Source organism: Vipera berus, assembly GCF_964194415.1.
Source record: "Vipera berus genome assembly, chromosome: Z".
In the NCBI taxonomy this organism is placed as follows: domain Eukaryota; kingdom Metazoa; phylum Chordata; class Lepidosauria; order Squamata; family Viperidae; genus Vipera; species Vipera berus.
The window spans coordinates 14,580,535-14,596,342 of NC_138205.1; the positions used below are offsets into that span (position 1 = coordinate 14,580,535).

A 15,808-nucleotide genomic window follows, 5' to 3' on the forward strand; every position below is an offset into this window, starting at 1 on the left:
GTAGAAATTTGCTGAACGAATTAATGAATGAATGTCTAAAATCGGTCCTTATCCCTACAGTACAGGTAATCCTCAACCTACAACAGTTCATTTAGTGACCATCCACAGTTACAACGGCACCGGAAAAAAGTGACTTATGACCATTTTTCACACTTACGACCGTCGCTGCATCCCCTTGGTCACATGATCAAAATTTGGATACTTGACAACTGGTTCATATTTCTGTGATCCCCTTTTGTGACCTGCTGACAAGCAAAGTCAGTGGGGAAGCCAGATTCACTCAACAGCAATCTTACTAACTTAGCAACTGTAATGATTCACTTAACAACTGTGGCAAGAAAGGCCGTAAAATGGGCAAAGCTCACGTAACCAATGCTTCACTTAGCAACATAAATTTTGGGCTCAACTGTGGTCAAAAGTCGAGGACTACCTGTATCCTACCATTGTGGTGTTACATTTATTTCATTGTATTTATTTATTAAACAAATTTACATAGCTGCCCAACTTACACAGAGGTCATTCAAGGCGGCTTGCAAAATTGCATTCCTATGCTGAGAAGCGGAATCATTGCGACATTTTATTTCTCTCCACTGAAACTGCAACTAGAGGAAATGCTACTGCTTTCCCACATGTTGGAAGAAAAAACACAGTGTGCTAGCTTTTGGCAACTCTGCATCTCCTTTCCATCTTGGTCCAATGACAGAGCTGGCCGTAATAAGGCAGAGCACCAAGGTCTTTCCAAGGAAGACTTTTTATGCACCATCACCCTGTCTCATTTTCTTTTACAAAAAAAGCACTGGTTATATCAATATTGGAAATGTGTGACTTATAACTTTATTCCCTCAACAGATTGAGGTAGGGTGTCAGCCATTCAAAGTACAGTAGTCCAAAGGAGAAACCCAAAGCACTAAGTTTATGTTGAGAATCTTGCAAATCTGAAAGAACTTCTCCTGTTCTCCAAAGAACTACAGAGTGGGTTTTTTTTCTGAGATGCTTCCCACACCTCCATTCCTTCTGTGGGCTGAGACATCTCGTGTCTGAACATTTCCCCTAGACTGTGACTTTTTATGCACCATCACCCTGTCTCATTTCTCCTTTGAAGTTTGTGAATGAAATCAATTCTTAGGATTAGCAGCCCTCCATTTAGAACAGGGTTTTCCAATCTTGGCACCTTAAGACGCATGAATTTCAACTCCCAGAATTCCCTAGACAGCTGTGCTGGGTGTGCTGGCTGGGGAATTCTGGGAGTTGAAGTCCACGTGTATTAAATTGCCGGTTGGAAAACCCTAATTTAGAATTTCTCTGCTGGTTGAGTGTTATAGTATGTATCGCTTCCAAAATAGATCAGGAATGTCCTCTGATCAATAATGCTCCAGCTGGATTATTGATTAGGGCTAAAGTTACCAGACTTCTGGCAAAATGAACCACATCCTCCTTTTCATCTCATTTCAGGCATAGGTTCAAAATCAATTATTGTCTGGTTTTCTAAGTTCCTTGTTTTTCTCTTTTCTGGACACTTCACAACAGTAGCGACTGAAACTTTTGTGTTCTTTGACTGTATTAGATTGCCTGTTCTTTCTTTTCCACATCACCAATTCTTTGTTGTCACAAGCATAGATTCTTGAAAAGAAACGCTTTGTTGGAAAAATATTGTGGTTGAAAAATCTTTTTCTAATGCTGTAAAAAGTAATTTTATATACATGTAATGTTAAATAATTTTTTTGCAGTTTTTTTGCTGTAGTTTTTGTCGCGCCCCCCCCTTTTCTAATTGTCCATGTTCTTTTTTGCCTGTTCGGATATTTGATAATCCTAATTAGGACTGATATACTCTGTGTTTTTTTCTTTAGACTGTGTTTATTTATTTAAATGAGCCTTGGTGGAGCAGTGGGCTAATGCCTCCTTAAGTAACACCAGCTGCCCGCAATTAGTGCAGGTTCGCATCCCACCAGGCTCAAGGTTGACTCGGCCTTCCATCCTTCTGAGGTAGGTAAAATGAGGACCCAGATTGTTGGGGTCAATAAGCTGACTTTGTAATAATGCCGCTTGGGGTTTGTGTGAAAGCCCTAATAAGCAGGCATATACATAGAATGAAGGCTACTGCTAAGCTTGCAAGCCGCCCTGAGTCTTCGGAGAAGGGCGGGATATAAATGTAATAAAAATAAATAAAAAAATAAAAATAAATAAATAAATATGCTGCCTTTATTATTTTTATAAATAACTTGGGGCCACAAATATACCTAATATTCCTTCTTCCTCCTTTTTATCCCTACCTACAACAATCCTGTGAAGTGGTTTGGGCAGAGTGACTGACCCAGTCAGCCAGCTGGCTTTCATGCTTAAGGCAGGACTAGAACTGACAGTCTCCTGTTGATTGGTCCAAAGTCAACCAATCAGGTTTCACACCTAAATCAGGATTAGAACTCACCTTCTTCTGGTTTCTGGGCCAGCACTTTAATCACTAGACCAAACTGGCTCTATATCATCTCTATATCTAAACACTGTACAGTACAGGGTTGGACTAGAAGACCTCCAAGGTCCCTTCCAGCTCTGTTGTTCTCTTCATCTTTTTCTAATAGACCAGTAATCATCAACAATGAAAACTGATGTTTCCAATGTAAAACATTGCTTGGTTGATTGATTGATTGATTGATTGACTGAATAGCAGTAACTTAACAATGAATGTACAATTGATAGGCCACAGTCCATATACTCACTGAATGTCGCACTTCTAACAAGACAAAATACAGTTGCCTCCTGGTTTTCAGCAGAAGTAATTTCCAAGTGGGTGGATACTGCCTATCTATTGCTGTTTAGTACTTTTATTTATTTTAATTTTATTTTAATTCCATTTATATCCCGCCCTCCTCCGAAGAGTCAGGGCGGCTTACAAGCTTAGCAGTAGCCTTCATTCTATGTATATGCCTGCTTATTAGGGCTTTCACACACACCCCAAGCGGCATTATTACAAAGTCAGCTTAATTGCCCCCAACAATCTGGGTCCTCATTTTACCTACCTCGGAAGGATGGAAGGCTGAGTCAACCTTGAGCCTGGTGGGACTCGAACCTGCACTAATTGCAGGCAGCTGGTGTTACTTAAGGAGGCATTAGCCCACTGCTCCACCAAGGCTCTTTTAATCATGAATTGCAATGGAAAACTTGTGCACTGTATAAGAGTCACATGTGATGAGCGGTACAGAAATATGATGAATGAATATATAAATATAAATTTAATAACCAGGTAAAGAGTTAAATGTTGCAGAAAAATGCAGGGACTATAAAATAATTGAGGGACGCGGTGGCTCAGCGGGTTTGGACGCTGAGCTTGTCGATCAGAAGGTCGGCAGTTTGGCGGGTCGAATCCCGAGTGCCGCGTAACAGAGTGAGCGCCTGTTACTCGTCCCAGCTTCTGACAACCTAGCAGTTCGAAAGCACGTAAAAATGCAAATAGAAAAATAGGGACCACTACGGTGGGAAGGTAACAGCGTTCCGTGCACCTTTGGCGTCTAGTCATGCCGGCCACATGACCACGGAGACGTCCTCGGACAAGCGCTGGCTCTTCGGCTTTGAAACGGAGATGAGCACCGGCCCCTAGAGTCGGAAACGACTAGCACGCATGTGCAGGGGAAACTTTACCTTTACCTTATAAAATAATTAATACTGTTTCCCTTCTGTCTAATCATCAAGTATTAAGTGCCTGGATATTAGTGGGGTTTTTCCATGACAGATGCTTGGTTTTAAGGTGTACAGATGCAAGCAGCTTGGCTTTTTCTCACCACCTCTCAAAACACCTAATATTTTAAAGATGGTTCCCACACCCTTTTCGATGTAAAAGGGGGGGGGGAGTTAGGGAGATTATGTAAAAAAAGAAAATAAAGCAGGGGAAATAGTGTTCATTACATGTGGGTGTTTATGTGTGATTTTCGCAGCACCACATGGGATCGCTGACTGGAGTGTGACTTCCCCTCTTCTGGGTAATAATAGACTTATATCCTTCACAGTGCTTTACAGCCCTCTCTAAGCGGTTTACAGCCTATTGCCCCCCAACAATCTGGGTCCTCATTTTACTGACCTCGGAAGGATGGAAGGCTGAGTCAACCTTGAGCTGGTGAGAATCGAACTGCTGGCAGCCGGCAGTCAGCAGAAGTAGCCTGCAATACAGCATTCTAGCCACTGTGGCACCACGGTTCTTAGGGTAGGGGTAGAGATTAGAGATGGGAAGGCCTGGAAAAAAACTGAAAAAATTGGGGGAGGGGAGGTTTTTTCCTCCCTCATTTTTTTCCAAACAGCTTTGGGGGGAAAAGGAAAAAATTTGGCGGGGGGGGGGGAAGCCCTGTTGTTTTCTAAATTTTTCCAGTTGTTTTTTTTCCCCAGGCCTTCACATCTCTACATACTAGGAACACTATACTTTGGCTTCAAAAAAAACCCCACCTGATCACTAAATGGCCACCGTCTATTTTTATTCCCAGTTCAGATTTGACAGCCTGATGTAATGGTCTGTAAAACTGACCTTGGGAAACAGGAGGAAGAAGAGTCACGGTCTAGGGGGAAATGTTCAGATACGAGATGTCTCAGCCCACAGAAGGAATGGAGGTGTGGGAAGCACCTCAGGAAAAAAAAACCACTCTGTAGTTCTTTGGAGAACAGGAGAAGTTCTTTCAGATTTGCAAGATTCTCAGCACAAACTTAGTGCTTTGGGTTTCTCCTTTGGACTACTGTACTTAAAATGGCTGACACCCTACCTCAATCTGTTGAGGGAATAAAGTTATAAGTCACACATTTCCAATATTGATATAACAGTTGGATCACGTCATAACTTTGATTTTGGAGAAAAGGTCTAAAAATACCACAGACAGCCTGGAAAGTAAACAAATGGATCATCAAACAATACAGAATTTCAAGAATTTTCACTTGGAATATCAAAGAATAACTGTGCAAAGGCTTCGCTTCCTTAATAAGTCTTATCATGCTGGGAAAGTGGAAGAACAGAGGAGAAGAGAACAAACAGGTAGTCCTCGACCCAAACCCTAACCAGTACTGAGCCCAAAACTTACGTTGCTAAGCGAGACATTTGTTAAGTGAGTTTTGCCCCATTTTATGACCTTTCTTGCCACATTTACTAAGTGAATCACTGCAGTTGTTAAGTTAGTACCGCAGCTGTTGGGTGAGTCTGGCTTTCCTATTGATTTTGTTTGTCAGAGGTTTGCAAAAGGTGATCACGTGATCCCGGGACACTGCAACCGTCATAAATATGACTCAGGGGCCAAGCAGCTGAATTTTGATCGCGTGACCACGGGGGATGCTGCAACAGTTGTGTGAAAGAAGGGTCATGTCACTTTTTTCAGTGCCGTTGTAACTTTGAACCATCAGTAATTGAACTGTTGTAAGTGGAGGATGTAGCAGCAAGGTGGATGAAGAAGTTATAGCAATTATGGGTGCATTAATGAAAGACCTGAAGGACCACATTGAAGATAAATCTTCCTGGAGAAAATTTGTGGTGTGATTGGTGAGAATTGACACTAATTTGACAAGATACGATCAGTCAGAACCACTTCACAAATAAAGCTCCCTATTTTTATAGTTCTATATTTTACAGCAAACTTAACATTGCTGGCTGGGGAATTCTGGGAGTTGAATGTATGATAAAGTGGGCTAAACTTTTGTCTCTTTTTCTTCTATTTCAAATGAAATGGTATAGGTTCTCCTGCTTGAGCAGGGGGCTGGACTAGAAGACCTCCAAGGTCCCTTCCAGCTCTATTCTATTCTAAATTTCAACAATTTCAACATTTTAGCAGTTATATGTTCATCGCTGTTATGTCTGAAATTGGCCAGGGTTGAGAAACGCTGCTCTAAACCATAGCTTTTTCACCAAGACTTCTTCAGCACTGTAGATGCAGGGCTGACAAGCAATTAGCAAATCACTCAAGGTAAAGGAGAGAGAATTCTACGTATGAGATACTGTGAGTGTGGGTGGGAGAGAAGTGTAAAGCACATTTACACACTCCCTAACCAAGCGAATTATAAAAAATGCAAACAATCAGGCGAGAGTGTGCTTTAAGTTAGGCCCCATAGCTGTAGGGGACCTTTTCTTGAAGGAACATGATGGTCCCTTTGTGGTAGAGACAACACAGGAAATCTTGCTGCCACAATCAGACCTGTTAGATCGTGAGTTCTGGACCACATGGCCAAGATGGACGACTCAGGACAACAGGGTTCAGCATAGTACTCTTTATTGCTACAGCACAGACTTGCCCTAACAAAGGGCAACTGCCCCTTTTATATACCTAGCCAGGTATACTTCGAACCAATCCCAATATCCGGATTTCCCGCCAAAGGATGCCCTGCCAATCCTGACAGAGCACCCTGCTACCTGGTGGTATCAGTGGCTTATCTCTGTGTGACATCCCCTATGTACATACAGTAACAGACCTGTGGAGAAGGGCTTTTGCTGGAGAAGGGCTGAGGTGTCTGCAGACTGGTGAGGCTCAGCCAAACGCTGAGGGACACACATGCAGTTCGGCTGCCAGCTCAGAGCGAGCCAAGCTCCGTCGATCCTACCACAATGTCTCCAATGTCTTCTGTCGGCACCAACCCACTTAAGGCTACTAAGTTCGGGGTGGAGGAACACAGATGACCGTGAGATGCCAGGAAAAAGCAGTTTTTCCTGTAGCTCTTGCTGTCATCTAATAGCTATCCAGATCAGATGGTCTTAGCCCATGCCAGAAGAAGCATAAATGGACTCCTCAGCTGAGGAGAAACAATGGGCCATTGAGGGAGGCAGTTCTGGAAATCACCTTTCAAGCCATTTCTTTCCTCAAGCCCTTGTCAGGATAGGCTGGAGTTACTTGTTTAGTAACAGAAAATCTGGTCCCAATTGTGGTCATAAATTAAGGACTATTTGTATTAGCTGTGGATTGGGGGGAAAAATCTACCAACCACTAGATGGCAGCAAAGAAATGCCTCTTCACTGTCATCTAATGGCCATCTCAATTTTTGCAGTCCAAGTTTGGAAGCTCTAATGTGACCCCACTTGAGGACAGGCCATCAGCTGCTGAGTGTAGAGAAATATGGAGATAACTCTGATGAAGAATGGATCAACCGTTGAAGGAGAAATGACAAGTCAGTCCTGGGGAAGGAGGAGGCCTAAAGAAGCTCAGAATAATCCCATCATGATTTTGCCTGATATAAGAGCGGTAGGCTTTCACAATTTTGTTACTCTGCCCTTCAAAATAAAATCTCATTCCTGGAATCTTTGTGGCATCTGTTTCCTGACCTGGCCTACTTCAAAGTCCAAGGACTGACATTAAGAGAGGACACTTAGCCCTTAAAATCCGGCTCTTCACCCCGCCTCCCCCCCCACAAGTCCCTTCTGCACCAATCCAAACCTGGTTGCTTCATTTATGGTAAGGTGGTAGCCCCTGGCAGAAACAAGCATTGGGAGCCATCCTGACCTGAAGCAAAAATTCTGAATTAAAAGAGAAAGTGCCTTTCTGGATTCCAAGAAGAATCAGGAAAGAACTTTCTAGAACAATCACCATGAGCTTCTGACCCCAAAGAGGATATGAATGGAGGCAAGATTTTCCGAACTTGCTTCTCTTCATGAGCACCTTTCATTACCAGGCTAGGTAACATCATCAGTGCAGGGAGAAATGAGCTGGTTGGCTCTTTCTGTGTGGTAGCTTTTTTCTACCAACCTTGATTAGGGCATTGTTTCTTTCCTGACCTATCTTTGGGTAGTTATCTCTTGTTTACCTAGTACTGGCTCCTGCTTCACTGGGAGTTGATTAAGATGTAAGCCGAGGAAGGATATTTTTAGGTCTTGTTTTGCTTGATCTTTGGTTGCTTCCATTCTTGAGTGGTTTATAGATCTTACCTCAGTGGATCTGTTCATGGTCAAAGTGCCAGACCTGTAGGAATTCTCTTGCATTTATGTACCAGGTTTGGTTTAAAGATGTCTAAAGTTTCCTAATTGAAATGTTGGCTGAACTGGTCAGTGTGTTATGAAATTAAGCAGGTTTTATTAAATCTCCTCATGGATGCATTCTCTCAATTTTCTGCCTGTTGCCCCTATACAATCCTTGAATTGTGTGTTGTAGATAATTCCTGTTGGGCCTTTGGGTTCATGCAGGATGCTCTAGATAGATTTTGTTGGTTTATTAGCTATTATGATGCCTAAGGATTGTATGTTGGAAGCTCCAGAGATATTTTTCATACAAGGTAAAGTTATTCTGTAGGAGTGCAATGGCTCACGTGGTTAGGACACTGGGTTGGAGGTAGCAAGCCAGTGTTTCAGACCTGAGTATTGCTGCGTGGTGGGTACACCTTAAATAGTGTCTCCGACATGAATGGGGGGGATATTCTATTCATAAACTGGGCAAATTTTGTAGTGGATGCATGGAAAGACATTTTTTTTGAGGAAGCTGTGTGGATATCCATAGTTTTGGAGCATGCTATATTTCTCCTTTTTTGTTTCTGCTTTTCTGGAGTTCTGGGTTAATGCAGTGCATTTTTGCTTGACCATAGAGACTTCAGACACAGCTTCTTATGTGTGACTTTGTTCTGTGATAATTGAGCTGTTGGGGTTGTTTTGTACTACACCTGCATTTATAGTTTGTCATTTTTCTTGCTGATGAGCATGTGCAGCAAGACTCATTTATTGCTGTTCTCTTCTTAGCATTCTGTTTGCATGGAGTTATACATGGTTCTAAGTCAGGGGTCTTCAAACTTGGCCCTTTAATGACTTGTGGACTTCAACTCCCAGAATTCCTCATCCAGGCACTCCTATTATCTAGGAGGCCTGGGATTGCACCGGGCCAATTGACTAATATGTCTTAAGGACAGGAATGCGTGATATCTGCTTTCCCCAGTAGCCCCCTCTGAAACAACCTCTGTCCACCACTTGGTCCAGTTTATGAGTTGAGCTTAACTTCATTACAGGAAGTGCTCAACTTACAACAGTTCACTTACTGACCGTTCGAAGTTACAACAGCACTGAAAAAAGTGACTTATGAACGTTTTTCACACTTACGACCATTCCAGCATCCCCAGGCCATGTGATTTACTTTCGGATGCTTGACAACTGGCTCAAATTTATGACGGTTGCAGTGTCCCCTGGTCATGTGATCACCTTTTGCAACCTTCTGACAAGTCAACAGGGAAACCAGAATTCACTTAACAAACGGGTTACTAATTTAACAACTGCAGTGATTCACTTAACAAATGTGTCAAGAAAAGGTCATAGAAAGGGGCAAAACTCACCTAACACATTTCTCATTTAGCAACATAAATGTTGGGCTCAATTGTGGTTGTAAGTTGAGGACTATCTGTATGGACAAATGTTTTCACTCTGATTGGCCAGTCTATGCTACTTCCATGCTGGGGTCACTGATCACTGCCCTCTCTGGACGTTTCATCCTGGGCTGACTCTCCCCTTTTGAAGGGATCTAACTGAGTGAACCTGGACTTTTTTCTTCCTTTCATCCGTGGATGACACTTTTTTAATAAATTCATTCGTGAAGAAGTGAAAATCTACCCATTAGATAAGACACAAGTCCCAAATAAGACACAAGTTCTTCTCCTTCTCCTTCTCCTTCTCCTTCTCCTTCTCCTTCTCCTTCTCCTTCCTTCCTTCCTTCCTTCCTTCCTTCCTTCCTTCCTTCCTTCCTTCCTTCCTTCCTTCCTTCCTTCCTTCCTTCCCCACTGGACACACCACCAATCACGAGGAGGCCCATACAAAATATCTATCATTGGAAACCACATCCCCTCATTGATGCATCAAAAATAACATAATTGGTGTACAGGTGAGATGGTCCAAGGATCAAGAGAATGAATCAATGAATGAATGAATGAATGAATGAATGAATGAATGAATGAATGAATGAATGAAATTTAACTGTGTACAGAGCAACAGACCCCACTGAAAATGTTTCTGCAGTGGTGACTGTCATTTTTTAAAAAGAATGAATGAAATATCCGATGATACTATAGATAGAGCAGCGGTGGGCAACTATGGCAACTTTATGACCTGTGAACTTCAACTCCCACAATTCCTGAACCTGCATGGCTGGCTCAGGAATTCTGGGAGTTGAAGTTCACAGGTTGTAAGGTTGCCATAATTGTCCACCCTTGCTAATATAAGAGAGTATGACAACTCTGCTTCTTGAAAAGCTGGAAGTTGTGGTAGTTGCCATTGTTGCCATGAGAGGTCAGAGTTACAAAACCATGTGTCTGAAATGGTATAGGGCAGGGGTAGGCAACCTCGACTCTTTTATGACTTGTGGACTTCAACAGAATTCCTGAGCCAGCTATGCTGGCTCAGGAATTCTGGGAGTTGAAGTCTACGAGTCATAAAAGAGCCGAGGTTGCCTACCCCTGGTATAGGGTTTCCTGCCTGAGCAGGGGATTGGACTAGAAAACCTCCAAGATCCCTTCCAACTTTATTATTGTTTAGTTGTTGTTATTGTTGTTGTTGTTATTACTATGAAAGCTAAATCCTCTTGTCTTTGCCCTACCCATTTCTCATTCATAGAATTTGCAATCAGAGTTTTTTCATCAACTTCTATTGAGGCTGAAGATTTTTTTTAATGGAATCAAAGCATCTATGGATAGTCCTCAACCTATAACCCAAATGGAACTTGGCCATTACGGTTGTAAGTTGTGATGGTCGTAATGTGGGTTATGACATGACTTTATGATTGTTTCTCACAGCAGTTGTTAAGAGACTGCCAGAGTCATTAAGCGAACCTACTGTTCACTAAGGGGTACTTTGCCAAAATCTGAAAGTAAATGCCAGTTTTCAGCAAATCATTGTGAATCATGGTCATGTGACTGTGGGATGCTGCAAATGGTCAAAAATGAGGGCTGGTTGTGAGCGATCAAAATGGGGGAAGCAACCATTACCTTTGGGGGGGGTCCATTGTAACTTTTATCGGTCGCTAAGCGACAGGAAGGCAGTGCAGAGAGTGGTGAGGAGGCTGAAAAGATCATTGGCAGTTCCCTCCCCTCCATCCAGGACATAGCACAGAAGCGTTGCTTGAGCAGGGTCCGCAAGATTGTCTGGGACGCTACACATCATCTTCACAACCTGTTTTCATTGTTACCTTCTGTGAGGAGGCTCCATGGTATCCGAAGCAGAACATCCAGATTCAGTCACAGTTTTGTCCCATACAGTAATCAACCTTGTGAACTCTAAAGCTTCCTCCTTCCATTATATATTCAAGATGAACAGTGATTAATAGCTATATGTTACTTATATGTAAGGTTGTAGGTGTATACATATGTTTTGTTGTTGTTGTTAGTTGCGAAGTCGTGTCCGACCCATCACGACCCCTCACGACCCCATGGACAATGTTCCTCCAGGCCTTCCTGTCCTCTACCATCTTCTGGAGTCCATTTAGGCTCACGCCTACTGCTTCAGTGACTCCATCCAGCCACCTCATTCTCTGTCGTCCCTTTCTTCCCTTGCCCTCAACCTTTCCCAGCATTAGGCTCTTCTCCAGTGAGTCCTTCCTTCTCATTAGGTGGCCAAAGTATTTGAGTTTCAGCTTCAGGATCTGGCCTTCTAAAGAGCAGTCAGGGTTGATCTCCTCTAGGACTGACCGGTTTGATCGCCGTGCAGTCCAAGGGACTCGCAGGAGTCTTCTCCAGCACCGTAGTTCAAAGGCCTCAATTCTTTGGCGCTCAGCCTTTCTTATAGTGGAGCAGTGGGCTAATGCCTCCTTAAGTAACACCAGCTGCCTGCAATTAGTGCAGGTTCGAGTCCCACCAGGCTTAAGGTTGACTCAGCCTTCCATCCTTCCGAGGTAGGTAAAATGAGGACCCAGATTGTTGGGGGCAATAAGCTGACTTTGTAAAAATGCCGGGTGGGGGGGGAGGCGAAAGCCCTAATAAGCAGGCATATACATAGAATGAAGGCTATTGCTAAGCACATTGATTTGTGCTTCTTAGATTGTAAGCCGCCCTGAGTCTTCGGAGAAGGGCGGGATATAAATGGGATTAAAAAAAAAAGTTTCACAGCCATACATTGCAACAGGGAAGACCATAGCCTTGACTATATGCACTTTTGTTGGCAGGGTGATATCTCTGCTTTTTAGTGTGCTGTCTAGATTTGCCATGGCTTTCCTCCCAAGGAGCAAGCGTCTTTTAATTTCTTGGCTACAGTCCCCATCTGCAGTGATCTTGGAGCCCAGGAAAATAAAATCTGTCACTACCTCCATTTCTTCCCCATCTATTTGCCAGGAATTGAGAGGGCCGGATGCCATGATCTTGGTTTTCTTAATGTTGAATTTCAAGCCAACTTTTGAACTCTCCTTCTTCACCTGCATCAAGAGGCTCTTTAGTTCCTCTTCACTTTCTGCCATTACAGTGGTATCATATGCATATCTTAGATTGTTGGTATTACATACTGTATGTTTATAGTATGTTTAAATGTGTGTTATGTATGTGTAGGGACGCGGTGGCTCAGTGGGTTAGGACGCTGAGCTTGTCGATCGGAAGGTCGGCAGTTTGGCGGGTCGAATCCCGAGTGCCGCGTAGCAGAGTGAGCGCCTGTTACTCGTCCCAGCTTCTGCCCACCTAGCAGTTCGAAAGCATGTAAAAATGCAAGTAGAAAAATAGGGACCACTACGGTGGGAAGGTAACAGCGTTCCGTGCGCCTTTGGCGTCTAGTCATGCCGGCCACATGACCACGGAGATGTCCTCGGACAAGCGCTGGCTCTTCGGCTATGAAACGGAGATGAGCACCGGCCCCTAGAGTCGGAAACGACTAGCACACATGTGCGGGGGAACCTTTACCTTCTTTACCTATGTATGTGTACATTTTGAGAGCAAGCAACTAAATTTCATTTTTTAATGAGTGCCGTTGTGCCCATAGTAAAAAATGACAAAAGTAATCTAATCTAATCTAATCTAATCTAATCTAATCTAATCTAATCTAATCTAATCTAATCTAATCTAATCTAATAAATCAAGGACTACCTATATGTTTTGTTCTACGGATCGACTCATCAGTGTTAAATGTTGATGCAACATTTGGAACAACTTGTCCACTCTGAGTACTTTACAACAAGTAGCAGATGTCAGGTAGAAGAGGTAAAGCCTACACAACACCAAAGTGGAATAACAAAATGTGCCACAGCTCTCTTTGACAGGAATTGTTTCTGGGAGAAGATACCGGAATCTCAGAAATATCCCTATCTTCAAATTACTGACCGGTTTAATATGGTGACCTAACATAATATTTGAAGTAAATTTTGTTAGCAAGAGATTTCAAGACATTTAAAGTGGGAGCCAGCAGTTTGCAGGCTAAAAGAAGACAACTATAAAACAATCTCACAGGAATGTTGTTATAGTGGGGAACAATGATAGGAGATCCCTAAGTGAGTCAGGCTGAGCTCCTGGAGAAAAGACAGGTTATAAATTTAGCACAGAGAGCCAGTTTGATCTAGTGCAGGGGTAGGCAACCTTGGCTCTTTTATGACTCGAGGACTTCAACTCCCAGATTTCCTGAGCCAACATGGCTCAGCTTGGAAACCTCTCCCTTTCCCCTCAGCATAGCTGGCTCAGGAATTCTGGGAGTTGAAGTCCACGAGTCATAAAAGAGCCAAGGTTGCCTACCCCTGATCTAGTGGTTATAAGGCACCAGGCTAGAAAGCGGGAGGTTGTGAGTTCAAGTCCCTCTTTAGCCATGAAAGCCAGTTGGGTGACCTTGCGCCAATCACTTTCTCTCTGCCCAACCCATCTGACAGAGTTGCTGTAGAAGGAGGAAAATGAATTGGATATGTTTGCCTTATTTATAAAAATAATAAAGGGAAAATACAGAGAAATTAAAAAATATATATAATTAAAATAAATAACAATTCACAATAAATATCTCAAGGAAAATTAGCGTAACTACTGTACATGGAAATAATGAATTGGCAAGGAAGCAGCTACGAGGACGTACAGAAAACCCCCCAAATATATACATGACACTAATCAGGTTTAACATGATTAAGAGACCCACAAACATTTTTCAAACCATCCAGCAAAGCACAGCTAACTGCATTTTGCAATGGCATCTTGTGCCGGTCAGCTGGCACTTCCTGTGGTTGCAGAGTGTGTGTGTGTGCGATTTGTCAATTTTTACATTTTCAGCGACAACAAACCCTGTTTTTGTGGTGAAAAACTGTTCATCCTAGTTCAAAATTAGAGCAGGTGAACTGTTCCTTTATAAGTAACTTTGGCCAATTATTCAACTTTTCTTTTCCCCTTGATTTTTTTTTTACTCCAGATTTATCAGACACAGAAGATTGTAGCAACTAGTAGAATAATCTGTAACAAGCCATGGATACGTAGGATTAGCAATTCAACCACCCTTTAACGGTTGGTCTGAGTTTGAATGATGCAATACCACCCTATTATCTGAAAGTGCTCAGAATCAAATCCGAGAATTTTGCGAGATACATGTTCCTTTTGCTAAATAACAGCTCCGCCTTGAGTCTCTGGTTGAGCACTCAGTTGTGATCCTCAACCCTACATGCAACCCTTTGCAATCTCATTTATGACTTGTTCTTCACCTCCATTCTTCCCAGCTATCACCCATCTTTAAGAAAGAAAACAACAAAGATACTCATAGGGGACCCCCAAACACCCACTCAGCTACTGGTAGGAATTACACAGACTGTTCTCCCTTGGCCACAAGACCAACTTACCTCGCAGAGACAGTCCGAGCAGCAGAGTGAAGAAACCGCGTGGAAACACTAAGCCAGCCATGGTCAAGTGGTGAAAAACAGGTGCAAGGAGATCACTTTCCAGAGCTCATGGCCAGAAGAGCGGACCACCAGGTCACTAATTTGATAGCCCCCTCTTCTCCTCCAAGCTGCCGAGACTTCACTCCAAACCAGAAATGGGAAGAAGTGAGACTAAATTTCGACATCAAATAATCTTCTGCACAGCAAGATCTGAAGGGGAGGGAGGAGTGAAAAGAGGAGGAGAGGAAACTTCTCAAGAATATGATTCTTTTCCCCCCTCTTGGAGTGACATCTAAGATGACCAATTTAAGTTTTAAATATCGGGGTTCCTGAGCAGCCCTTAGAAAGCTGTTGCGATGCTGTACCTTTAGCATCCGATCAACTGGAATGGGATTATATGGATTTAATAAAAGCTGCCTGAGAGACACCAGGGATTTCATTGTAAAGCACCACACATCTTAAAACTCATGTAAATGCAAGAATCAGCAGGATGTCTGGGTCGTGAGTCGCACTTTTTCTGTTTTGCACCTTCTGGGGGGCCCTGGAAAGTTCATCAGGGCAGACAATTAAAAAAAATCTTATTTTTTTCCCCTGTCTTTGCTTTGGGAGGAGATTTTAAAGGATGCAGGTTTTATTTATTTATTTATGTTCTTTTTTATCACACCTTTCTTACTTTATAAGTAACTCAAAGCAACAAACTTACATACTGCTCCTTCCTCCATTTTTTCCATAAAACTCAGCAAGGTGGAGAGACAGTGATTACCCCCAAAGTCACCCTGCCTAAGACAGGATTAGAACTCACTGTCTCCTGGATTCTAGCCTGGGGCTTGAACTACTAAACCAAACTGGTTCTCGCCCACTTTGCTTCTTTTTGTTGGCTCCAAATCACTCAAAATTTAATTTTGGGGCTGGCATATGACTGAGGAGTATTTGAGAACCCCAATCAAGACTTGGGGGGGGGGTCCACACAAGAATCATGAGCCAAAAGTTTAATCTCTTTTGCCTTAATGATTTAAGTTTTTTCTTTCCCTCGAAGGCAGAATTGGATAATCCATGTGGCCCTGGGAGACCCATTTTTGGAT

General features: G+C 42.8%; 1 protein-coding gene across 1 annotated transcript in view; it reads right to left on the reverse strand.

Annotated features, from left to right (window-relative positions):
- Window positions 1–14,868, reverse strand: part of LOC308677729 (integrin alpha-L-like) — a 73,073-nt gene extending 58,205 nt beyond the window's left edge. The window contains exon 1 of the mRNA XM_081344380.1: window positions 14,688–14,868. Within this exon, the coding sequence (XP_081200506.1) occupies window positions 14,688–14,748 (61 nt within the window). The 5' untranslated portion in view covers window positions 14,749–14,868. The remainder of the gene's footprint in view (window positions 1–14,687) is intronic.
- Between the last annotated feature and the right edge of the window lie 940 nt (window positions 14,869–15,808).